The sequence below is a fragment of the Mixophyes fleayi genome, chromosome 1, assembly GCF_038048845.1.
Source record: "Mixophyes fleayi isolate aMixFle1 chromosome 1, aMixFle1.hap1, whole genome shotgun sequence".
In the NCBI taxonomy this organism is placed as follows: Eukaryota; Metazoa; Chordata; class Amphibia; order Anura; family Limnodynastidae; genus Mixophyes; species Mixophyes fleayi.
In genome coordinates this window covers 304,871,945-304,898,578 of record NC_134402.1, presented here as the reverse complement: position 1 = coordinate 304,898,578, position 26,634 = coordinate 304,871,945, and the positions used below count along the sequence as shown (strand labels likewise).

Genomic DNA, 26,634 nt, shown 5'->3' with positions numbered 1-26,634 from the left:
ATCTCTGTGGAGTTGGGGAGTAATGCATTGTATAGCGTTGAAATGAGACCGTTTGAAGATGCTCCAGAAAGGCACAGATTCTCAAACGTCGTGGGAGGCCTGGAAGATAATTGAGCCTTGACCTTTTGGTGATAGTGTCTAATCTGTAAGTATTGGTGGAACTGTCCCATCACAAGTCCGCACCGGCCCGCTAAGTCTGAGAACTGAGGGAATGTTTGTGTCCCTATTTCATTTTTAAAGAGGAAAACAACCAGTTTATTTAATTTAACATTAATTTTATTTCATTTATGTTTTGTATTTTGTGTACGCATTTAATTATATTTTATATTATAAATTCAACTTTCACATTTATTAATAACTGTCATGACACTATTCTCTCTTTTGTTTATCACACTTCATTACATTATTATATTGTGCACAAATAGAGCAATGGGACATTGACATTTACTGCTAATGTCAAGACTCTGTACACTGTCGTGGGGTATAAGTACACACACATTTAGACCTGACCTATATCTGATGTAAATGCTACTGTCTTAAGCTGGGTACACGCAAATGCAACCTTACTTAAGATGCAATTTCTGTAATGACTGAAAATCCCAATCATCATGCAGATTCATGTGTAAACATCTACACAGTTTACCATCAGATCTGAGATCTGCATCTCTCATAACCATCTGCTCAAAAGATTGTGACTTTGTACACTTTACAGATATCTGCCCACGCTGCTGGTCATGGGTGCATGCACCCTTCCACATTTGCTCGACATCGTTCCATCCTTGATCGCGATTTTTAGAAAGTTTAGAAATCAAAATCAAACAATACACTGTGCTTTGGTACGATTAAAACATGATCGTTGGAGCGCACTTTGGCTCAGTTGTTAGCACAGCGCTGGGGCCATGAGTTTCAATTCCCAAACAGGGCCTTATTTGTGTGGAGTTTGTATTCTTCTCCCCGTGTTTGTGTGAGTTTCCTCCGGGTGCTTTGTTTTCCTCTCAAACTTTGCTCCTGACAAAATTAACCCTAGTCTGTGTGTGTTAGGGAATTTAGACTGTAAGCCCCAATGAGGCAGGGATGTATGTGAATGACAAATATTCTCTGTACAGCGCTACGGATTTGGTGGCACTCTATAAATAAAAGGTGAAGTTAATCTCCAGAATGAGCTCCAAAATCATTTATGGGTTAAGAATGTCACTTACTAATTCTTTTCACAGACTGCAATATATCAACAGTTACACCTACATTAAAACTAAAGTGCCTCTGTTGCTTACATACAGTGGAGGCAGCTATTTTGTAAGATGAACACATGTCCATGACAATACAGCCTATGACGTCTCTAAATATAGGACATCTCTTAGGCATAGTATATTTGCACACTCAACTTCTGTTGCTATAAATTATTAGGCTGCAATGATATTGGTTCGGCCCTCAAAAGGTTATATTGGAAGACTCTTATGTTTATTGTAAATAAAGTTTGATTGTTTATTTTTACCACAAACTGGCTTTATATAAGATGCTGCTTGTTAGTTTTGCTCATTGACTGACTAAAGATCATTTCCAAGACAAATTGCCTGTCTGCTCATAGCCCAGTTCAGTTAAGTATGTATCATAACAAAGTAGGATATAATGAATTTGTAGACTGCATCCTCATAAATATATGTACAGTATATAATATAAATAATCTAAAGCTGAGGGGAATTCCAGGGCCAATGTGTGGAAATTCCAGAGAAATGTACTGTAGTAGATTTTAGACATGGTGCTCCAAATAACACAAAATTACTATGTCCAAAAAGACCCAAAATCCCAAGAATTTAGAATAATAGACCTCATGGCTGCATATATATAGTTACACTTTATGAAATCTTTTTTTAATCCGGAAAAAGAGGTTATACCTTGCTGGATGAGGATTTTTTTTATTATTTCTTAATTCGTTAAATTGTTTTTATCAGGAAAAACTGGATGTCCTGGCAGACCTTTCTGGCTGGTTTATTTGAAATATGTAAACATTTCATAGCTCTTGTGGATATTATTTTACAATGATTACTTGAAAGTAAACTATAGAATAGAGCAGGATGTTTATGGTTCATTTTAAACTGGTATGCAAAATGTCAGTGTGCAATTGTTCTGGGATCCTAAGTCATACCTCCAGCATTTCCAAAAGCAAAAAGGAGACAAAATAAGCTGTCAACAATCCACCCAAACCAAGCACACAGATTAACCAACCACACTCACACTCCTGTGAAGCCATACACTTTGTGCCAGACAATACTACTCTCAAGGTCAGAGAATTAGGCAGTCCCACTGAAAGTGGCACTATTGGGAGGGAATGCCCAAGTACCGTTGTTGTCAACATGTTCGACTTGACATCACATGTGCCTTCATATCAAACTTTGCATTAGATACAGCTCAGCCTATTCGCACCAGGTTTGGCTCTGCATATTAGACTTGACATCAGATCTGGCTGTGCGTATTGGACTTGGCAGGTATCTCTCAGTATTTTATACTTGGCACGAAGTATGACTTTGTATGCTTAGTACAATATAAGTCTCTACATATGGCTTAGCATATTAATATAATTGGCACCATATTTTATACATAGCAGCAGGCCCGGGTCAGCACATTATACTGACCACCAGATTAGGTTTTGCTTTGTACACTTGATAACAGATATGGCTCTGTATTTTATGTTATATTTGACACCACATAATGCTCAGCATATTATTCTTGACTTCTAACTTTTTGAGCTGGCTCCTTGACTTCAGACAAACTTGCTGTGATCAACTCATGCAATAGATCCAAAGCATGCTCATCTACCTATTTACTGAACTGAACCTGAACCTGGAAGCTGCTGCACAGGCACATGCATTGTGCTTTGGTTTACTGAACATATAGGAAGGCAGGCTCCATGTGGTGCTATTACTTTTCTTTTCATTTGTAAAACACTAATGTGTTTCCCATTAAAGTACAGTGGAGCAAGGGGTGTAGATTTGTACCCATTGCCCCATCATCACAATTTATTTATATAGCGCCACTAATTCTCATTGGGGCTTACAGTCTAAATTTCCTAACATACACAAACACACAGACTAGGGTCAATTTTGTTAGCAGTCAATTAACCTACTAGTATGTTTTTGGAGTGTGGGAGGAAACCGGAGCACCCGGAAGAAACCCACGCAAACACGGGGAGAACATACAAACTCCTCACAGATAAAGCCATGGCCGGGAATTGAACTCATGACCCCAGTGCTGTAAGGCAGAAGTGCTAACCACTTAGCCACCGTGCTGCCTATTCAGTCTAAAGCTGTCTCTGGCTCTTAGTAGTATATTTCATAGCTACCCCTGGCACCTGCTTATTTCTGTTGTCATTTTGCAATAGACCGCACTTCATTTTAGTTCAGTCTTTGCAGACAGCTGTCATATTTTGCAATAGTACAAAGAAAAGCATCAAAGTGATCTTGCAGTATTGCAGGACTTATTTCCCATTATATATAAATGTTTAATTTGCAATAATATTTTCTGAGCGATAGCATCAGATGTTATTATTTACACACAAATGCTGATTTAGAGGTAATATTGTGTGTGTGTCTATGCATATAAATATATATATATATATATATATATATATATACCGTATATATATATTATTTTCTTTAATTTCCATTTTGGAGGGAAGGTAATTGAGAAGGGCAACAAGCTGCTAAATATGCTTTTTACCTAAGCGAGTGCCAGGACTTCTCTATTTGAGTTTTATATATATAATGTGGATTTATATGTAGATGTGGAAACTTCACAACTGGATTTTCACTACACTACCAGCACACTGATAACATGAATAGAGGTACGTACGTATTCATGCTTCTTATTCATAGATTGTGCTTTTCAGAACAAATTCCAAAGTAGTTCTGATTTAGGGACTCATGTTAGGGACTCAAGTCATTATGAGTGGATATTGACCACAAAACATGTGTATATCCAAAAAGAAGTTATTCTTGTTCAAGTGTACCAAGTCCAGTTCACAGTATTTGGCATGTTTTGTGGACAAATTATAAACCAGTGGCATCACTGAGATATGATTGCATGCCTCACAAAACACATGATTTCGATATTTTAGGTGATACCCCCCAATCTGCCTAGGACACAGCTTGATCTCCCTAAACCATTCATGTTTTTTCTCAGTCCAGTTTAGCTTCATCCTTTTGGCTGTAGAATGCATGACATTTGGAGGGTATGTATTGTACCCTCTGAAGTGTAGCAAAATAAATTTGCACATTTCAAATTGCAACTATTAATTTATATCATTTTGTAGCATACTTGCCTAATTTTTGTTTTGTAGTACTTGTTTCTTGCTAACTGTAGACAACCATTTCATGGAATAAATATTCATTGAAATTCATTGTATCTATTCATCATACCCATATCCTAGTAATTAGCACCATTATTGAGGCATGTTGCATACCTCAGAAATTTCCTGAATTGGATATATGGAAGCTAGGCCATGACCTGCTCAGGAGACAGCATCATTTGGTTAAAACAGGCCTCTTAATTGTAATGTCCATCACCTAATTTGTAAGCCTCCCCTAACTTTCCAAAGTGTCCACAACAAAAGTTCTGCAATGTAATGGCACAAAAAGCCTACTGACATCTAACAAAATAAAAATAAAAGTTATCTAATTTTGTGGTATGCTATTGCGATAATTGTAAAGCTACAGCTCCCCCCTTTGCATCGAGTTCAGAGTGAGATCTTATAACATATTATAGAAAGGAAGTAGGGTGTTACGCATATTTACCTACTTGTGTAAGGTTTGATGTCACTTTGTGGCATTGTTATTTTCTGTTGAAAAATTCTACCTATGTTATTTATACAGAAGTTGTAGGATCCCCTTTGAATCTTGTGAACTATAAGGTTGTGGAATTTAGTCTCTGCATTCAAATGTGAGCTGCATTATTATACAAGTTCTCAAGTTCCTGTATGTCCATCCTTAGAATGGGAAATTAGAGCAATCAGTTCTTACATTATGAACAATTGAAGAAAATTAGTTACACAATAGTTGGCAACACATATAAGTAATTGTTTGCTATAAACTGTCACCAGAGGGGTTTTATGCTAACTCTCTGTACATAGGGGCAATTCAATTCCCCCCGAAGTACCGCCGCTATTACCGTCATATTACCGTTATTACTGCTATTACCGTTATTACGGTAGTTTTAACCCAACTTTCTGCTCGCAGCTCAGGGAGCTGCAAGCAAAAAGCCGGCATTAGAGCTACCGTAATAACGGTAATAATGTGCAGGCTGCGTTACTTTTAACAGTAACGCGGCCAATTGAATACCCCCCTTAGAGTTGTTCATTCAACTGGGAGTGGGAACTTTGGTTTATTGGTGTGTTTTGAATGTGGATTTAATATGGTAATTTAAATAAATTGTGTATTTTTTTTTTCAACCAAGATGTTTTTATTTCACTATAGTGGTGCAACATAGGGTTAAATATTTATTCAATGTTGTTCACGGAGACTAGTGTTGGTCAGTCAGCACTTCCTGTTTAGTACTTTTCTGCTTCAGTAGGATTTTATGCACCTTTTATCCAAGGTGTAAGAATTCTTGCTACCCAATAAAATGTTTTTATTTCTTTTTTTTGTAATAACTTTAATCCATGTCATAGTTTTAGTTTTATCATTACTTAGGTAAAATCCTTATTTCTCATTAAAAAGTCATAGAATGATAATGGAAACCATGGAATATACCTTTTATCACAAGACCTAAAAAGTAATGGATAGCACTAGTGCCATATAAGCTAACTTGCTACTCTTGCTAGAGACTTAATTTTATGCATCCATGATTTTGTTGGGGAGGAAGGCGAAGACTTACTTTCATTACTATGCTACAAAAGTTGGGAGGGGTCAGAATACATCAATGTTTTTTTTTCTTACATTCTTTTGGGTGCTTTTGGCTAAGCTATGAACTCCTTTCCAGTTAACTTCTATTGCCTCATCTCACTGTCATGTTTGCTTTCAGCAGAATTACGTGTTGTTCCCATAAGATAAAGCTGTTGTGTAATAGTTTTGTAACTGTTTATCAGTTGTTTTTCAGTCTACTTATAGAAACCTGAGACCAGAAAGTTATGTGATACACTGCAAATTGGGAGGGGTTACTGTTCTACTCTCTACATGAAAGTTCAAAGCCTTGTGTTAAACTGACAGTATCCTCTATAAGAAAAAGTGAATACACGTCTTCGATATAAATTATTTAAGCATTTGAAAATAACACCTGTCATGCAGTAGATGTTATTATATCAATAGTTTCCAATCTAAAAGTATACACAAAGTGCCATGCAGGAATATAGAGCCCAGTATAGTACTCAATCATGTTAAACAATGTCATGTTAGACTAAAATCAAATAGTTACTTTGAGATAAAAAAAATCTTTGATTGCCTTTCTTAGATTAGTGGTGAGCATCAGATGGCCTTCAGGCCACCAGCGGCCCAGCAAGCCTTCTCCTCAGGTCATTCACCTATTTTTTATTTCTTGACATTAAAAGTAATGTGTGTGTTAGGAACTCCATAGCCAGCACAGTAAAACTCGGAGTCTACTCCGAAAGCCTGGTGTTCGCTGGAGCCCCTAGTGGCGGGTACAGACTTGGCCGCAGGCTGACGGAGGGTCGAGAATCGTATACCGGCTAAGGAGAACCCAGGAGTGGAATGATTGGCGGACAGCAGCGTGGGGTTCCATTAGGGTAAACCAAGGTCAGAGGTCACAAGCACAGGTTCGGAATCCAAGGACAAGCGAAAGGTCAGGGGCACAGGCGGAGGAGCAGAATCCGGAATACAGGCAAATAGTCAGGGTCAGAAGCGTAGGTTCAAGGTCCAGGAACAAGCGAGGGTCATACACGGGAGGTCAGTCACAGGTTAAACACCAAACAGAGAGAGCACAAGCAGGCAGCAGAACTGTGAACAGGACGCTATAACCGGCAGTGAGGTTCAGTCCTCACTGTCTTAAATAGTACCAGGAGCCAATCAGAACAGAGCCCTACTAGCACTCACAAGAATAGCCTAATGATAATTACTAATGGCCAATGAGGCTACAGGGTATCCAGCCAGGAATAATCAGCCAGGTGGCTGCATGATAAATTACTGGCATACAGCCAGTAGAAGTGTAGCAGAGCCTCCTCAATTAGCCACTATTGGCTGAGTACTATGCCCCCTGTGCGCATGCGCCCGGCTGTCTGACAGCTGGCCGGGCGCTGCGTGATGTAATCTCCGGCATCCCGGTTGTTGCCTAGGCAACCGGGACATCGGGACCGGAAGTGACGTCACGGTCGCCATAGCGATGCCCGGGACAGGAGCTGGGAGACGAGGAGAGTCACGGCGGTGCCCGCGGCCGCCGCGACTACTCACAGTGTGGCCCTTGAATTATATTGGATCACCCATCACTGTCTTGATAGCCTGTTCAGTTTAACTTTTTTACTATTTTCATCCTACTATAACTATGTAATCATAAAGACGATAGGGTAATTCTATAAGTGTCTGGAGCCTTTTTCTTTAGTCCGGTTTTCTGTCCCAACCAACTGTCCTAAAACATTTTTTATTGCGCCATCCACCACCTGGAGCAAGTGATGAAATTCTGAATTCATAGATATGCAAAAACATAGTTGTAATATGGGGCTTATTCAGTTAGCCACAGTGTATGGATGAACATCGCGGCTGCGCATTTTATACAGTAATACGGCACCCCAACATTGCAGATTTCCCTTTGCAACCCTATGCCTCGATGTTGCGATAATATGGAGCTCCAGAGGCACTCCCTGCACAATTGAATACGCCCCTAATAGTGCATAAACAGAAATGTTGCAGCCTTAAGGCAAAAACAAGTGTTCTGGTCACGGCAGTAGGAGTCTGCTGTAAAAGAGGCACTTCAAGTCCTTAAAGATACATTTAGGTGCCCAATGAAACAGATATATGACATTTTGTGTGCCTGCCATTTGTTTACAATTTGTACTACAATTTATTTTTACTATGTCTAATTTTTGGGTAAATTAAAACAACATTTACTTCTATAAACGAAATAACATAAGGGTCCCAGTGGTGAAGTACATTCAAAGCACGGTGGCTAAATGGTTAGCACTTCTGCCTTACAGCACTGGGGTCATGAGTTCAATTCCCCGCCATGGCCTTATCTGTGAGGAGTTTGTATGTTCTCCCCGTGTTTGCGTGGGTTTCCTCCGGGTGCTCCGGTTTCCTCCCACACTCCAAAAACATACTGGTAGGTTAATTGGCTGCTAACAAAATTGATCCTAGTCTGTGTGTGTGTGTGTGTGTGTGTTAGGGAATTTATACTGTAAGCTCCAATGGGGCAGGGACTGATGTGAATGAGGTATCTGTACAGCGCTGCGGAATTAGTGGCGCTATATAAATAAATGGTGATGATGATGATGAAATTAGCATGAAAGTGAGTCCATTTTTACCTAATAGATACAAAAGTCCAGGAGGCAGGAGTGGGAAGAGGTGATCAGTGAAGTAGTCAGGTGGCTGTTCTTGGCAGAGCAGAGGGGGGCGGCGAGGAGTGTAGGTAGAGATGAGATTGGGACTGGTGAAGGGGGACAGCAGAGATAGAGCGACAGGAGAGAAAATGAGGCGGGCAGCAGCATTGAGGATAGACAAGAGGGGCAAGGTGAGAGTCAGGTAGGCAAGGAAGAAGGAGGTTACAGTAGTCAAGGCGAGAGATTACAAGAGAGTGAATAAGAGTTTTTGTGGCTTCCGTGGGCTGTATCTTGGATATATTCCAAAGGTGGAAGTAGCAAGATTTTGAGAAGGACAGAATGTGAGGTTTGAAGGAGAGGGATGAGTTAAGGATGACCCCAAAGCATCGGACTTGAGGTACAGAAAGGAGGGTAGTGGTGTTTAACAGAAATAGAGAGGGGGAGGTGCGAGAGCCCTGGAAGGGGGGAAGAAGATTAGTTCAGTCTTGGAAATTTTGAGTTTAAAAAAGCACTGAGAAATCTAAGATGAGATGACCACGAGACAGCAGAAGACACAAGACATAAGGGAAGGGGAGAGGTCGAGATGAACCTTAAATTTGTGTCTCATGAGCATAGAAGTGGTACTGGAGGCCAAAGGAGCGGATGAGGTCACCAAGTGAGGATAATACCAAGGGATAAAATCCAGGAAAGTATAATGGAAAAGGATTTGGAAGTGCTTATAGACAGTAGACTTAGCAGTAGTGCTCAATGTCAAGCAGCATCTGCAAGTGCCAATAAAGTATTGGCATGAATAAAAAGGGGCATAGATGAAAGGGAAGTGTAATTTTGCCACTGTATAAATTGTTGATAAGACCTCCTCTTGAATACACAGTACAGTTCTGGGCACCACTCTATAAAAAATACATTTTGGAACTAGAAAGGGATCAGAGACAGGTACTTGTCATGAAGGTGTGTACTTGGTCTGCAACAATGTAAGTGGTACGTGTCAAAGTAACATCCACGTGAATGCCATGACGCAGCAGAACATTGTCCAGAGCATCACACTGCCTCTAATGGCTTGCCTTCTTCCCATAGTACATCCTGGTGCCATCTCTTCCAATGCACACGCACCCAGCCATTCACATGATATAAAATATAACGTGGTTCATTAGACCAGTCCACCTTCTTCCATTGCTCCATGATCCAGTTCTGGTGCTCATGTGCCCATTGCAGACGCTTTTGTTGGTGGACAGGGGTCAGCATGGGCGCTCTGACAGGTCTGCTGCTACGCAGCCCCATATGCAGCAAACTGCAATGCGCTGTGTGTTCTGCACCTTTCTATCATAAGCAGCATTACGTTTTTTAGCAAGTTGTGCTACAGTAGCTCTAATGTGGGATTGGTCCAGACGGGCTAGTCTTCACTTCCCACATGCATAAATGAGCCTTGGGCACCAATGACCCTTTTACTGGTTCACCGGTTGTCCTTCCTTGGACCACTTTTGGTAGGTACCAACCACTGCATTTCGTGAACACCCCACAAACACAAGACCTGCTGTTTTGGAGATGCTGCAACCCAGTCGTCTAGCTATCACTACTCAGCCCCTGTCAAATTCGCTCAGATCCTTATTCTTGCCCATTTCTACTGCTTCCAACACATCAACTTAAAGAACTGTCTATTTACTTGATGCCTAATATATTCTATCCTCTGACAGGTGCCACTGTAACAAGATAATCAATGTTATTTACTTAATTTTTCAGTGGGTTTTAACGTTAATGTTGTGGTGCATGTATTTGTGTATGTGTGTATTTATATATATATATATATATACATATATATATATATATATATATATATATATATATATGTGTAAATATATATAAATTTCTAGTGATCATCTAAGAAAAAAAGAAGGTGTGTCTTATAACACATCTGGGTGGATCTCCAAATATTCAGAGGTTTTTGTTTTTCATGCATACAAACATTCCATTAACCCTATCACTAGCCGTGCTGTTTGTAGACCATTAACCCTCTAATTTCCTTCTTAATAAGCATCCGAATGTTCACTCAAGTTCAGAAAATAGTTGCCAGTAGCAGGGAGATATTAATAATGTACTAGTGCGCATGTGCAGGTTTCCAGGTATGCGATCATAGTGATTTGTATCTGAAAATATGTCTGGACAATTTTGATCAATTTGTAAGTCTGAAACAGTTCATAGTGAGCTGAAAATGGTATATAACACAAACAAGGATGCCATAATAGTATTACTAATGTGGACAAAGTAACTATTGACATGTCAAGCCATTTAAGAGGTTCAGGATAGGGGAGGCACACATTAGTAATATATTTTATGTTGGTGGTAGTGCACCTTTACAATGACAAGATGATCTTAAAACTGGGAGTGGATAACATGACCTCTAGAGTTAAGAAACATTTGTAAATATGTTATTAAACAGATCAGTCTTTAGAATGTTTAGAATTCTAACTTCCTACAACTAATAATATAATTGTTTTTACTTTAAAGTCTCTAACTCCATGTATGTAGTTGAAAGATAATGTGATATAAAAGTAGGCTTGGATAATTATAGATTACTTGATTTGTGGTTATTATAGTAATGACTGTAACAAACTATCTTGCAGTTTTGAGGAGAGGCTAATACCTTCCAGTTCTGTATGAGGAAGTGTTTCTCTGTAATGTAGTATGTTGCAATTTACTTTCTAGTAAGGTCTGGTAAAGTGTTGAAAGCCTTTGTACTTTTCACATATTTAGATATTTATTCTTGTAGTCTCCAAGTCAAGACTACCACAGAGAGAGAAAGTTTGTGAGCCAAATTATATGGACTTCTGCATCATTTTCAACTAAACTTATAGGGTATATTTTGAAACCGATGTTCTAGTCGGTTAGAGGACAGAGAGTGGGAGAGAAGGGGGCTATCCACACACATACAACTGTTCTTTATAAAACAGGTAGTGAATCATGTATAGATGTTGCTGGTCATTAGGCTGGCAAAGCATTGCTTAAAAGTTTGGTCTCCATTAATCTACACTTATGCAGTTAATGTTCACATTAAGTGAAATCATTTTAATAAAATGCAGGTCTCACTTTATTTCAAATGAATGCAGGAATATAATTATAATTCAAAAGGAGTTTCAATATTTGGTTCACCACTGAATGTGTTTATGGTCTGTTGCATTAGAGCCAGAATCAGTATAGTGAATCTCTCTTGATTTTGAGTATCATGAGGGTCATATGTAATCCTTGTGCACCCTAATAACTGAAATAGGGGCAAGTCAAAAAGAAATGTGGTATAGTCGGTTACAAAAACAGAAAATAATGGCAGGTTCCTTTGTAAGGTTTTGAAGCCTAAATTTAGGATAACGTACACAAACAAAATGACTACAGCTGAACTATTGAGTTAATATCTCAAGACTCCCATACAGTATCCAACCCCTGAGAAGCTATATCTGTATGTTTGTGGCTAAGGGTTCTATTTATCAACAGGAATTAGGGCTATTAGCTGGATGGTGATAGCAGAAAACAGTGAAAAAAATTGTTTATTAAAGTAAAGCTATATTTCAAATGGGAATTATTTTAACATCAGTCTTTTAATATTTTGAATCTATTTTTAAACATGTTGTTTGCAAAAAGTGAGCTTTCAGTTACATAGTGAATTGGGTAGCCATGTCACATCCCTGTGAGTGGGCAGGCGAAGTGGTAAATTAAGCCTAACACTCTTGCCAGTATCGCTGTGGCAGCTTAGTATCACCCAGCTGTCACAGTGAGATTATATTGATAAATCATAATGATAGATGGATTTCTATTGCTATGATCCATGGGGATAGAAAACCAGACCTAAATAGACCCATAGATCTGAACAATCCAGCTGTTCAATGCTAAGATGTTGATCATGATCTTCATCATCATCGTCAACATTTATTTATATAGCGCCAGCAGATTCCGTAGCGCTTTACAATTGGGAGCAAACATTAATAAGACAATACTGGGTAATACATACAGACAGAGAGATAAGAGAACCCTACTCACAAGCTTACAATCTGTAGGACAATGGGAGTTAGAAACACAAGGGCATGTGCTACATCATATTGCACAATGGACCAGCTAGAATGCAAAGGTAAAAGTATTGAGTGGGCTGTGTGTGTGGCAATGTTGGTCAGAAGGTTGTTGTCTTGCGTTAGCTGTGTTGAGGATGGTAATAGGGTAATCTAGGGAATTAAGGTGGTGGTTGAGAAATATCATAACCTTGTCTGAAGAGGTGGGTTTTCGGGTTTTCAGTGAACGCTTGAAGGTTTGAAGACTAGAGGAAAATCTTACTGCGTGAGGGAGGGAATTGCACAAAGTGGGTGCAGCCTGGAAAAAATCCTGTAACCGAGAGTGGGAGGATGTGATGAGAGTGGAAGAGAGACGTAGATCTTGTGCAGAACGGAGGTGTCGAGTAGGGAGATATTTTGAGACAAGTGAGGAAATGTATGTCGGTGCAATTTTGTTGATGGCCTTATATGTTAGTAGAAGAATTTTATATTGGATTCGTTGAAATGCAGGCAACCAATGTAGAGACTGACAGAGTGGCTCAGCAGAGGAAGAACGGTTTGCAAGGAAAATCAATCTAGCTACTGCGTGCAAAATAGATTATAGTGGTTCAAGTCTGACTTTTGGAAGACCAGTAAGGAGGGAGTTGCAATAGTCGATGCGGGAGATGATGAGTGCATGAATTAATGATTTTGCGGTGTCTTGTGTCAGATATGTGCGTATTCTGGAAATGTTATTTAGGTGTATGTAACATGATTTAGATATAGAGTTGATGTGGGGAATAAACGACAGTTGTGAGTCAAGGATTACACCTAGGCAACGAGCTTATGGAGTGGGATTTATGGTCATGTTAGCAACAGAAATAGAAATGTCAGACAGGAAGCTTCTGTTTTTGGGTGGGAATATTATTAATTCAGTTTTTGAAAGATTGAGTTTCAGTTGGCGAGACGACATCCAAGATGAAATGGCAGAGAGACAGTCAGTAACGCGAGAAAACACAGATGGTGAAAGATCAGGAGAGGATAGATAGATTTGTGTATCATCCGCATAGAGATGATACTGAAATCCAAAGGAGCTTATTAGTTTTCCAAGAGAAGTGGTGTAGATAGAGAATAGCAGAGGACCTAGGACTGAGCCTTGTGGTACTCCAACTGATAAAGGAAGCGGAGCAGAGGTGGATCCAGAGAAATTAACACTGAAAGAGCGATTAGATAGGTAGGATGAGAGCCAGGATAGGACAGTGCCTTCAAGACCTAGGGATTGTAGCGTTTGTATGAGGGGAGAGTGGTCAACAGTGTCAAATGCAGCAGAGAAATCCAGGAGAATTAGAAGAGAGTAATCATCATCATCATCAGAGTAATGATTATTATTTTTTGCTGTGATCAAGTCATTGACAACCTTGGTCAGCGCAGTCTCTGGAGTGTTGAGAGCGAAAGCCTGACTGAAGAGGATCTATTAAGTTGTTTGCTGTAATCTTCAGTTTTATGCAACCATAAACGCTACAATAAGTTACCTATTAGGTCTAAAACATGCTTATTGGCTAGCAAATTTACATCATTTACATCATGTATAGACTAATGCAGTGGTTCCCAAACTTTTGCAGTTCACGGCACCCTTAGAGTCTCCAAATTTTTTCAAGGCACCCCTCCAAAATAATTACTGAGCAGTCCTGTTTTAGAAGTAGTTGGGTCAAAAAAATTTAATAAGTATTTAGGTCAGGACAGAAATACTTATTTAGCTGTATGCAAAAATGCCCCCTCTACATCCAGACACACTGCCCCCTCTGCATCCAGTCACTCTGCCCCCTCTCACGCTGCCCCCTCTGATGCTGCCCCCTCTCACTGCCCTCTGTCACGCTGTCCCCCTCCTCTGCCCTCTGTCACGCTGTCCTCCTCCTCTGCCCTCTGTCACGCTGTCCTCCTCTGCCCTCTGTCATGCTGTACCCCTCATCTGCCCTCTGTCCCCCCTCCTCTGCCCTCTGTCACACTGTCCCCCTCCTCTGTCACACTTTCCCCCTCCTCTGCCTTCTGTCACACTTCCCCCTCTGCATCCAGTCACTCTGCCCCCTCTGCCCTCTGTCACCTCTCACTGCCCTCTGTCACGCTGTCCCCCTCCTCTGTCATGCTGTCCGCCTCCTCTGCCCTCTGTACCCCTCCTCTGCCCTCTGTCACACTGCCCCCTCTGCATCCAGGCACTCTGCCCCCTCTGCAGCCCTCTGTCACGCTGCCCCCCTCTGCAGCCCTCTGTCACTCTGCTGCCCTCTTTTACTCTGCTGCCCGCTGCCCCCCTCTGCTGCCCGCTGCCCCCCTCTGTTTCCCTGCTGTCCTCCTCTGCTGCCCCGCTGTCCTCCTCTGCTGCCCTCCTCCGCTGCCCTCTGTCCTCCTCTCCTGCCCTCTGCCCCCCTCTGCTGCCCGCTGCCCCCCTCTGCTTCCCTGCTGTCCTGCTGTCCTCCTCTGCTGCCCTCTGTCCTCCTCTGCTGCCCTCTGTCCTCCTCTGCTGCCCTCTGTCCTCCTCTGCTGCCCTCTGTCCTCCTCTGCTTCCTGCTGTCCTCCTCTGCTGCCCTCTGTCCTCCTCTGCTGCCCTCTGTCCTCCTCTGCCCTCCTCCGCTGCCCTCTGTCCTCCTCTGCCCTCCTCCGCTGCCCTCTGTCCTCCTCTCCTGCCATCTGTCCTCCTCTGCTGCCCGCTGTCCTCCTCTGCTGCCCGCTGTCCTCCTCTGCTGCCCTCTGTCCTCCTCTGCCCTCCTCCGCTGCCCTATGTCCTCCTCTGCTGCCCTCTGTCCTCCTCTGCCCTCCTCCGCTGCCCTATGTCCTCCTCTGCTGCCCTATATCCTCCTCTGCTTCCCGCTGTCCTCTGTCCCCCTCTGCTGCCCTCCTCCGCTTCCCGCTGTCCTCCTATGCTTCTCCCAGCCATAACAAAAAGAAAGAGCACATAAACTTACCAATCCGCCGGGCGCCGGGACCCAGCAGCCTCCTCTCTCCTGCAGCTGTCACTGACGTCGATATTCAGTGACAGCTGCGGGAGAGAGGAGGCTGCTGGGTCCCGGCGCCCAGCTGATTGGTAAGTTTATGTGCTCTTTCTTTTTTTTTATGGCTGGCCCGCGGCACCCCAGTGACAGCGCCGCGGCACCCCTGGGAGCCGCGGCACACAGTTTGGGAACCGCTGGACTAATGGGTATAATTACTAAAATGTGAGTTTGAAAAAGTGGAGATGTTGCCTATAGCGACCAGTAAGATTCTAGGGGGTAAATGTATCAAAGTGCGAGTTTGCAACTCCAGCGATTTTCTCGGGAGAGTTGAAACTCGCCGATGTATGAAGCTGAGTTTTCATACAAAATCGCCAGAGTTCTGCTTCTGTCAAAATCGCTACTTGCAAAATCGCCAGAGATCAAACTCACCACTGTTTGCCACTGCAGCTATACAAGTCTCCAATGTATGAAGCTGCGAGTTAGCAAACTCAGGAGAGTTTGCTTCTAAACACGCCAGATACAACACGCTGCTTGATAGCAGCGTGTTGTATCAACACATCATTGTTACACTGCCCTGGCAGTGTTAAAAAGTTAAAGAATAGATAAAAGTTTTTTAAAAAAAAAGCGTGAGGTCCCCCCGCTATTTATGCTTAACCCTAGTGCTGCCTGACTAGTGCTAGTCCCGTGAAAATCGGGGAAAAAATTTGCGTGGGGTTCCCCCGATTTTCACTTTACCAGCACTAGGCAAACCAGCCAGGGTTGGCGGCACTATAGCAGGGGGACGCGCGGCAGGGGTCCCCCTGCCATAATGACTAATACACCTAGGTGACATAATCACCTAATACTGTACCTAGAGCTTACGCAAGTAACGTAGCTTATTGCACATGCGCAACGCTACTTGCGTAAGCTGTAATACAGTAAATACAGCTTACGCAAGTAGCGTTGCGCAATGAGCTACGTTACTTGCGTAAGCTCTAGGTACAGTATTAGGTGATTCCCCCACTAGCGTGGGAAAATCACATTATACTGTAGTTTTAGCTTACGCAATGAACGTAAGTTCATTGCGGTTCGGACCTCCTACATAGTAGGAGGTGTTTGCGGCAGGGAAGGAGTTTTTTTTATTTTTCTTCAAGCAAGTACACAGAGTCGGGGACTTACAAATAGGGGCCCCTTCTGGGCGAAGTGTTCCTGCTTTTCTTCATTCGTTTTTGGAAGTACAAAATGGCTGGGACTGGGGCAAGCCGGCAAGATTGGAGGTATAAATATTAAGGGACTGGGGCAAGCCTGGACGTTTGGAAGAAGAAAGAAGACATCTTTGGTGAGTATTTGGGTTGTTTTTATTTTTAATAAATAGATGTGGTTTTAATGAGGGTGGTTAGTGTATTTATTGTGGGGTTTTTATTTTTAATAAATATGTGTGGTATTTACAAGGGTGTTGTTATTTATTTAACTTTTTTTTTTGTGGTACTACAGGTCCCAGCAAGCCAGGTATGTCAGGGCATGTTGGCTGCCGTGGGTATGCTGGTGCTTGTAGTTATACAAGCACCAGCATGGCCACACTGTTTTTGGCAACCTGGCTGGCTGGGACTTGTAGTTCCACAAAAAAAATTGGTGTCAGGTTTTTTTTTTTTATCCTTTTTACCGTATTACCCTACTACCCACAGCCCAGGGGTAGTAGGAAGAGCCCTAGTGCTATCAGCACTGGGCTGGTTCTTTCTAGGGGGGGGGGGCACTAGTTTTTTTCGGCGGACCCTACTCCCTAGGGAATACAGCCCAGCGCTGAACAGTCTAGGGTTGGTTAGCCATTATGGCAGGGGGACCCCTGCCGCGCGTCCCCCTGCTATAGTGCCGCCAACCCTGGCTGGTTTGCCTAGTGCTGGTAAAGTGAAAATCGGGGGGACCCCACGCAAAATTTTTCCCCGATTTTCATGGGACCAGCACTAGTCAGGCAGCACTAGGGTTAAGCATGAATAGTGGGGGGACCTCACTCTTTTTTTTTTTTAAACTTTAATCTGTTCTTTAACATTTTAACAGCTGCCGGCAGCTGTATGACAGGGCCAGTGTAACAGTGATGTGTTGACAACTCACTGTTACAACACAGGAGAGTTTGCCAAACACAAGAGAGCTAAACTCGGGAGTGTTTACATCGCTCAAAATCACCAGAGATGACCAGCGATTTTGAACATGAGTGTCAAAATCGCAGCTTGATACATTTCCAGGTTTTTTTTTAAAATTTGATGTAGACTATGAGGGTTTGCTCAAATGTGCAAACACGCTGGCAAACTCGCACTTTGATACATTTACCCTCAGATGTCATTTTGTAGAATGTACTAAATAAATGATAACTAGAGTCTGATTGGTCCCTATCGGCAACATTTCCACTTTGTCAAACTTGCAGTTTAGCAAATATACCCCTAAGTATTTATTATTATAAAATTGGATTTGTCTAGTTCTTGAAACTCCAGTTTTTCCTGAAAATACATCAACATCCCAGTCTGGTATGGTATGTCACAGTCTAGTCTGACATATATGTTTTTTTTTTAAAGAGAGAAATGTCACAATAGTATGTTGGTTTACTTGAGGGCATATATATTAATGTCATTTTCGTCCAAAAGCAGTTTTAGTTCCTCGCAGTTCTATGGAAATATTGACCATACTAGTATTCTTGTTGAAACAGGTGTTGTTTGCCACAAATTCTTCAAAGGGATATTTCTCAACTATTAATTCTCACACATCGTAGGGCACATGTGGAGGAAAGGAGCGAAAGTGATGTCTATCTAAAGAAATGGAACAACACAAGTACATTTCATTAAAATAATATCAAAATTATAGTCAATAATACACAGTTTCTAACAGATTGGGGAAACTTTTCTTCTTTTCATTTTATGTTCTTCTATGGCAAGTTTTTTTTGTTTTGTTTTTGTCCATATAACACATATTTCTGTATACCAGTTAATTCTGTGGATCTATCCCAGATTATAATAAAACGCTTTCCACATTAAGGTTATGTACATACTGGTGTTTGAATTATGTGTTGTGTTTATATGCAGATTTGATATGCATATAAGCATTTGATATGTTTCTAGGAGGTGCTGTAAGCCAATGGAAGGAGGCAAATAGGCTTTAGAGGTTAGAAGATTGGGTGGATATTAGAGCAGTAAAGTATGAAAGCTGCAATTTGATGTAGACTATGAGGGTTTGCTCAAATGTGCAAATCTGCAATAAAACCATATCAATCAGACATTTGTTTTCATTGTCCAGCTTGTCTAGATAGATGAAAGTTAATTGTTGATTGGTTGCTAGCATTTTTGTGCAGATTTGCCTCTTTGTGCGATGGTAACAAATAGACCACTTTGTAAAATATATTAATATTTTTTAAAAGTTGGCAAGAAATAGGAAATTGTTTCACATATTTGCTTCTATATACCTGTTTGCCTAGACACAAAGAGTGCCGTAAACTGAAAGTACTTTAACATACAAACCGCATAACATGTCTAGGCTTGACAACTTCCAAAACCTATACATATCACCTCTGTATATTTACACCATTCCTTTGAAAATAAGAAAATTGCATTTCTGAAATGTTCTGTATAATATATATTTTTATTTTTTTGCAAATACATGTAACTCTTAACTGCTCATTTTTGTGTAACTGCATCACTAACAAAGAATTAACAAGTACTGTATAAATGTTACTTGTATTGAAAGTAAATGCAAATCTTCACTTATATTTAAAGGAGGAACACAACGACTACCCCGTGCAGTTGGAGTCGCTTTGGCAAAAGAACTTATATTCTCTGCACGTGTCCTAGATGGCAACGAAGCAAAATCCATGGGTTTGGTCAGTCACGTGGTAGAACAGAATGATGAGGGGGATGCAGCTTACAAAAGGGCAGTTGCTCTAGCGCTGGAATTCATATCTCAGGTAATTTCCATTTAGAGGACCACTAAACCCCCAATAGACATTTTCACATATATAACATGAAGGTAAAATATATTGTTCCTTTTTGAGACAGAACTTTTCCGGACAGAATACACTGACCTAAGTTTTCTGTGTTTTCTCCAGAGATGTATCAGTAAACTCCCTGTGGTCTGATTCAGTCAACTTTATAAGACATTATTTCTCTACTTCCTGATAGCTATCACATTATTACCAAATGTTTGCTTATGTGCACTCTGGAGATAACTTCAGTTGCATGATTTTAATTATCCAAACAGTGCTCTCCCTCTGTGTTCATCGTCTGTGTCTGTAAGTGCTGAGTTACAGTGTGTTTTACATCATTTATATGAATATATTTTATAAAAAATTATGTGAGGTTTTTGTATTTTAAATTATTGAGATCTGATCCAACTGTTGGCAAGTAAGCATTATGTATTGTATATTGTTTATTATTACCCTGACATTCCTCTGCAGCTCATTGAAAAGTAAAGTTTAATAGCATGTAAGCTCGCCAGCCATAACATGGCGATGCACTGCAGAGGCGTAAAACAGCATGGTGGAAACACTTATTTAAGCATAAACATTTCCATATTGCTGGCATATTGTTTAGCTCCCCTGCAATATATTTTTGTTTGACATATTTGCTTGTTATCCGATACGTCAGGACCAAAAGTTTTGAGAATGACACAAGTATTGGTTTTCACAAAGTTTGCTTCTTCTGTGTTTTTAGACCTTTTTGTCAGATGTTGCTATAGTATACTGAAGTAAAATTACAAGCATTTCATAAGTGTCAAAGGCTTTTTTTGACCATTACATTAAATTTAGGCTAGAGTCAATATTTGCAGTGTTGACCCTTCTTTTTGAAGACCTCTGCAATGCGCCCTGGCATGCTGTCCATCAACTTCTGAGCCACATACTGACTGATGGCTGCCCATTCTTGCCTAATCAATGCTTGGAGTTTGTCAGAATTTGTGTGTTTTTGTTTGTCCACCCGCCTTTTGAGGATTGACCACAAGTTCTCAATGGGATTAAGGTCTGGGGAGTTTCCTGGCCATGGACCCAAAATTTTCGATGTTTTGATTCCCAAGCTACTTAGTTATCACTTTTGCCTTATGGCAAGATGCTCCATCATGCTGGAAAAGGCATTGTTCGTCACCAAACTGTTATTGGATGGTTGGGAGAAGTTGCTCTTGGAGGATGTTTTGGTACCATTCTTTATTCATGTCTGTGTTCTTAGGCAAATTTGTGAGTGAGCCCACTCCCTTGGTTGAGAAGGAACCCCACACATGAATGGTCCCTGGATGCTTTTCTGTTGGCATGACATAGGACTGATGGTAGTGCTCACCTATCCTTCTCTGGACAAGCGTTTTTCCAGATGCCCCAAACAATCTGAAATGGGATTCATCAGAGAAAACAACTTTACCCCAGTCCTCAGCAGTCCAATCCCTGTACCTTTTGTGGAATATCAGTCTACCCCTGATGTTTTTGCTGGAGAGAAGTGGCTTCTTTGCTGGCCTTCTTGTCATCAGGCTATCCTCCTTGAGTCTTCGCCTCACTGTGCGAGCAGATGCACTCACACCTGCCTGCTGCCATTTCTGAGCAAGCTCTGCACTGGTGGTGCCCCGATCCCGCAGTTAAGTCAACTTTAGGATACGGTCCTGGAGCTTGCTGTACGTTCTTAGGCACCCTGAAGCCTTCTTCACAACTATTGAACCTCTCTCCTTGAAGTTCTTGATAAATGGTTGACTTACTAGCAGCAATATCCTTGCCTGTGAAGCCCTTTTTGTGCAAAGCAATGATGACTGCATATGTTTCCTTGCAGATAACCATGTTTAACAGAGGAAAAACAATGATTCCAGCATAACAGAGTGATCTCCAGCCTTGCATTAATAAAATACAACGTGGGCAAATTGAAATTTGTCTAACTATATTGCAGAATACAGGGGGATAGAAAGGAAAATATGTTAATCAGGGGCGAAGACACTTCATTGAAGCGTCATCAATGGACGGAGTAGGGGTGTATATGGTGGTATGACATTTTGCCACTTCTCCTACTGCCTTCATTGTAAAACTATCAAATTCCATTCACTTACATTCCCATTACATTTTTTATACGCCCACTTCTAAATTTCAATACCGCCACTATTTTTCCACACTACTACTTAAATTTCCACTTCCACCATTATGCGTCATATAAAACAAATAAACCACAGATTTGGATATGTCCTGCAACAGCTTGAAAAAAATTACAACATTTTAGCAGTTTTATATTTCTAAGAAGATGATTATATTAAACAGTTCATTTTCAAGTTACAAGTATCTTTTACCTGCAGATGCTCTGAATTTCATGCAGCTTAACTGGTGAACTGTGGCAAGTCTCAAAATATTGGACAACATAAGTTGAATAAACAGTAGTTATTTTTTCTGTGAGAAGACATAGGTAAGGGACAGTTCCAAGACTGACACCGTTAACATAACCTGTAATACGGTAATTAACTATACAGAACATTGCACTTGTTTATATAGGCATACAGAAAAACAAAACAAAACTGGAACAATTTTCAGCTGCTAGAAATGAATCATTTTGTTTACTATAAACCTTAGCGAACTTCACATCTTGGGGTGCTTGATATAAAGCCTTTTGATTCTTGTACTGGTGCTTGGTTGATTTTCCAGGAAAGCATTATGACGAGAACAAATAAATGTAGAAAATGCTACATAAACTAATACACTTATCTTGCATCCATTAGAAATATACCTAAATAGTGAAATAGGGAAACCAAAAGATGACACTATTGACTACACTATTGAAACCCTGGTGTGCTGCAATCAAAATCAGTTTCTTTAAATGTTTTACCAGTTTGTAACTACACGTAGTCATAAACCAGTTTCTGTTACTAAAACAGAGAAGACAGTTGTAGGTAGAAGCTACACACACTAATTTTAGCGTGTTTGACTAGCAACTAATGAACATACCTTTGGCATACAGTATATACCCTATCAAGTGAAGGAGACTATCACTTTTGTAACACATATTAAAAAAATTCAGACCCAAATAACTCTAGGAATTAAAGGTAATATATTACTCATGGAAGTGTAATATACATAAGTACGTCACCCATGTCCGATAAACCAGCTCACACGCTCAATGATTACTTCAGTCTTAACAAAATATGTTTGTCTTGTGTACCTTCAAAAGTAAATAGTCTACATTTCATTAACCTGCGTGGGCTTTACTTTTACTGGGAAGTTCACTCAGAACCATGACTCAAGTAACGTATAAAGGTTCTCTATCCTATTGTCAGTTTTAGGAGCAAAGCAATAATAAAATAATTTATTCGCTTTTGTAAGATGTCAGTGAATGTTTAAGAATATTTGCAATATTAAAGAGTTTGTATGAAATATGCAAGTCTAATAAGTATAGGAATATGTAAACCTCAGTGCTGCTTTTAGCTGGTAATTATCTTCTAAGAGTTCCACAATTTTGCTCAATGGGAGGAAGGGATGTTTTTTAATATAATATTAGACCTCTAATATTAGTTCTTCTGTTGTTTACACTACCCACCCCAAACATAATAAACTGATTGTTCTAAACTTAATTTTATTAATTAGATATTAAGATTAACATTATTATTTTTTAAGCTCCTCTCCCACGGAAAGATGGTCCCCAGATCAAAAAATGTCAGGGGGCCTGTAGTTCTTATGTGCGGCCATGATCACACCCACATTCCCAACCCCTAATAATATACCATACACATTGTGTATTGCCTCCACATATAGCTCTTCTTGTGGGAGGAAACTGGAAAACCTGGGTTAAACCAACATAAACATGATATGGGGAAAGCGTACAATCTCCACACAATGGGGTCCCATGTCAGGAATTGTATGTATGACCCATGCGCTGTGAGGCAGTAATGTTAATCACTGTGAAACCGCGATAAGAACATTACTTGAGCACAACAGTTTGTCTACCACTGAGAGCTTTGTGGAATACACCTTCCCATAAACTATTAAGAGGTGATGAACATGACTGCTCAGGTCAATAATTATTTTGAGGAGCCTTTGTAATTCTGCATTTTAGAAAGACTCCTTTCATCTTCAAAAGAAGCCATATTGGTGCTGGATTCACAAGTGATAGCTTGGTGCAGAGACTAAATGCCCGGTTTCTCATTGGCTCAGAGCAATGATCCAGCCAACATTGAACTGTAGATTTACATTTATATCTGTTTTATGCCTGCATGGTTATTGAGGCTATCCCTTAGGATAGCTATTACTAGAAATTCGTAATAAGCTCCCTAGCATCATAGGACAACCACATTTGAACTATGAACATTTAAGCAACCCCAAGAAGGTTGTTGGAGGATAAGCTGCACATTACCGTGCTTTGCACTACTACAGAAACTCTACTCAGTGTTCTGATTACATAGGTAACATAATAAACTTGTAGCTATTGAATTGTGGATCTTTTTCAAGCACTATGTAGATGCATGCACCTCATCTCTATATGCAGCAAAGTCCCTGCTTTACCAACACCAAGCAATGAAGACTGTTAAATATTTTGTACCTCTGTGGTTTTAATATTTAGCCTGATTACTCATGATCTGACCTATGTTGTTTGAGGGTAGTTATACTATAGATGTATACTGCTGCCATAATACCAGCCAGACCAGTACGATTTTAATCTAAATCAATCCTTGCCTCATTTATTATTCTATCACCTGCCGTTGTGGTCTCAGTGCTCAGAGTATGACTTACTTTTTTCCCTGCAAAGTAGTCTTCTAAAGGATATTTCCTTGCTCCAACTTCTATTATTTTTTTGAACTATCACCGTCATGTGTGTATGAAGCTGAGACCTTACAGCCTCCTTAAGCATACTTTTCTTTATTGTTGCGATGCTAAATACTCCATAGAAATAATCTATCTTGCTTGGTGACTTATGGAAATAGAATATATCCCCATCAATGTCTCCCATCTGCTGGCGCTGTAGAAGGTCCTCAGGAACAATGCTACATATGTTTTGGAGTTGCCCTGGCATTCATCCCTTCTGGACAAACATTATTCTGAGGAGTTCCCAAACTGTGGTATACATATATACCCCTAGGGCTACCTCAAGAGATATTCCCAATGTTATAAATAATAAATTAATGCATGATTAAAATATATACAACTTGCAATGAGTATTTTTAAATATTTAAATACATAAAAATACAATAAAAACAGTAAATGCAAATTGTCTTATATACATCTATAAATAGTGTGTAATTAGAAGAAATGTAAACATTCTTGTGGATACTTGGTAAACATTTGGCTTTATAAGGGGGTATGTGGTAAACAAAAGAATTGGAACACTGCTTTAGATCTAGTCTTTTATCTCCTTCATATTAACCAATTTTCCAAAGTAAATGCCCCCCAAAATATCACTTCTGATCCACCTAGTTAATGTAGCAAGAGCATTGAAGCAGTCCCGAACCGATAGATGTAACACATAACCATCCCATTCTAATGTAGTATCTTTGTAAGTAGACGTGTGAAAGGCCTGGCAGTCCAACTCGTCTCTCTCTTCTCTTCTTTATTCATCTATTTTCCTTGTTGTGACTGTTATAGAGTAAAATATCAGGGCCGATTGCATGTTTTACTATGTGATTCACTATACATTGAAATGTATATATTCACAATGTGCAGTGCAATGATTCGGCTCTAATTAAAGAATCAAGAAAAAGAAAAGTAATTATTGAAGATTTTGCCTAGTGAAGTTGTCTTCTGATTTATCACCAAAAAAGTCCTTTTCCACATAAATAAGGTTCACCGACCTATTTACAAACCTATTTCACAGTGTTCACAAATATCAGCTGCATTTAGTCTTAAAAAGTTTGCATGTCTTGGTGCCCCTGTTCTTAGAAAAATATATATAAATATCTCTTTGTGGTTTCAAAATACCAACTTTGTGTACCTCTGTTTTTCTGATGAATTATGCATTTAATTATTTTGCTTAAATTCTAGGGACCAATTGCAATGAGAATGGCCAAATTAGCAATCAACCAAGGCATTGAAGTAAGTTAATGATTGTTTCAACTACTTGTGGAAATATTTCTCTAGTCAGATTAAAAGTCCAATTCAATTAGCCACAAGCCCTTGCACTACCATACTGGTGCAAATAAAAATGAGTGAAGATTACTACCAGAAACTTCTTGTGGAGCCACATTGTACAAGGCTACTCTGGGACCTTTCGGCTAATTGATTAGACTTCTAAGAATTAAGGCCTGCTATTTTAATGTTATAGCATCGCTATGGAGTAGTGATGACGCTTGTGCTTGGAAACTATCAGACGGCATGAGCAATATTGCTTGTTGGTTGCTATTTTCTGCATTAATGTCCGTTTTGCAAGGGTTTGTAAACATTTATATACTAGTGTTCTGGGTGGTGGCATTGCATTTTTTTAAAGTACACATGTTAATATACAAATGTTGTTTTCTAATTGTAGGTGGATTTGGCAACAGGCTTAGCAATAGAAGAAGCATGCTATGCTCAGGTATGTATGTTTTTTTTTTAACAAATTACAATTAAGTGTCTGATACAGACATCACATATTATCAACCAATATACACAGTATGCGCAAAGGTTGGACAAGTATAGGCAATGCTTTCACTCTACTCCTGCTGTCCAAAAACATAAGCAGGTTTTCTCCTATAACTGACCACCTCTGCATTCTATATATCCCAAGTTTACTTTTTAAATAATTAAAATACAACAATGTAGTATTACTGCCTGAATATACCACTGGAGTACAAAAAAGGCCACCAGTATTACCTACAGAAAGTAAGACCATCTATTTATACAATCTTCTGTCTTATCCAGCTTCATACATTCTGTTTTGTTGAGGCTCTAATAATTATTGCCACATAGCTAGTTTACTAGTTTTACTTTTTAATTTATAACTTCATATATCACATTAATACTCACTTGAACAAACCTATATTCTAAGTGAGTTCACCTGCGTAGTATCTACTTGTACACTGTACAATGTCCAGTCCAGTTTTGGATCTGCTATACTGCTAACGATTTGCACTGAGTAACCTAGGGTGCGGCGTCTAATGGGAACCTTGGTATTCACAAGAGATAGGCCAAAGATCAGAGGCAGATATTTGAGGTTGTTAAACTGCAATCAAGGCAGAGGTAAGGGTTACAGGAAGACAAACCAGGTAAGTACACAGTATTTCAGACTAGGATAAG

At 40.1% G+C, this 26,634-nt stretch overlaps 1 protein-coding gene across 1 annotated transcript in view; it reads left to right on the top strand.

Moving 5' to 3' along the window:
* AUH (AU RNA binding methylglutaconyl-CoA hydratase) overlaps nucleotides 1-26,634 on the top strand; it is a 188,776-nt gene that overhangs the window by 159,046 nt on the left and 3,096 nt on the right. Inside the window, exons 7-9 of the mRNA XM_075211142.1 lie at nucleotides 19,202-19,389; nucleotides 25,405-25,455; nucleotides 25,886-25,933. Coding sequence (XP_075067243.1) covers nucleotides 19,202-19,389; nucleotides 25,405-25,455; nucleotides 25,886-25,933 — 287 coding nt within the window. The remainder of the gene's footprint in view (nucleotides 1-19,201; nucleotides 19,390-25,404; nucleotides 25,456-25,885; nucleotides 25,934-26,634) is intronic.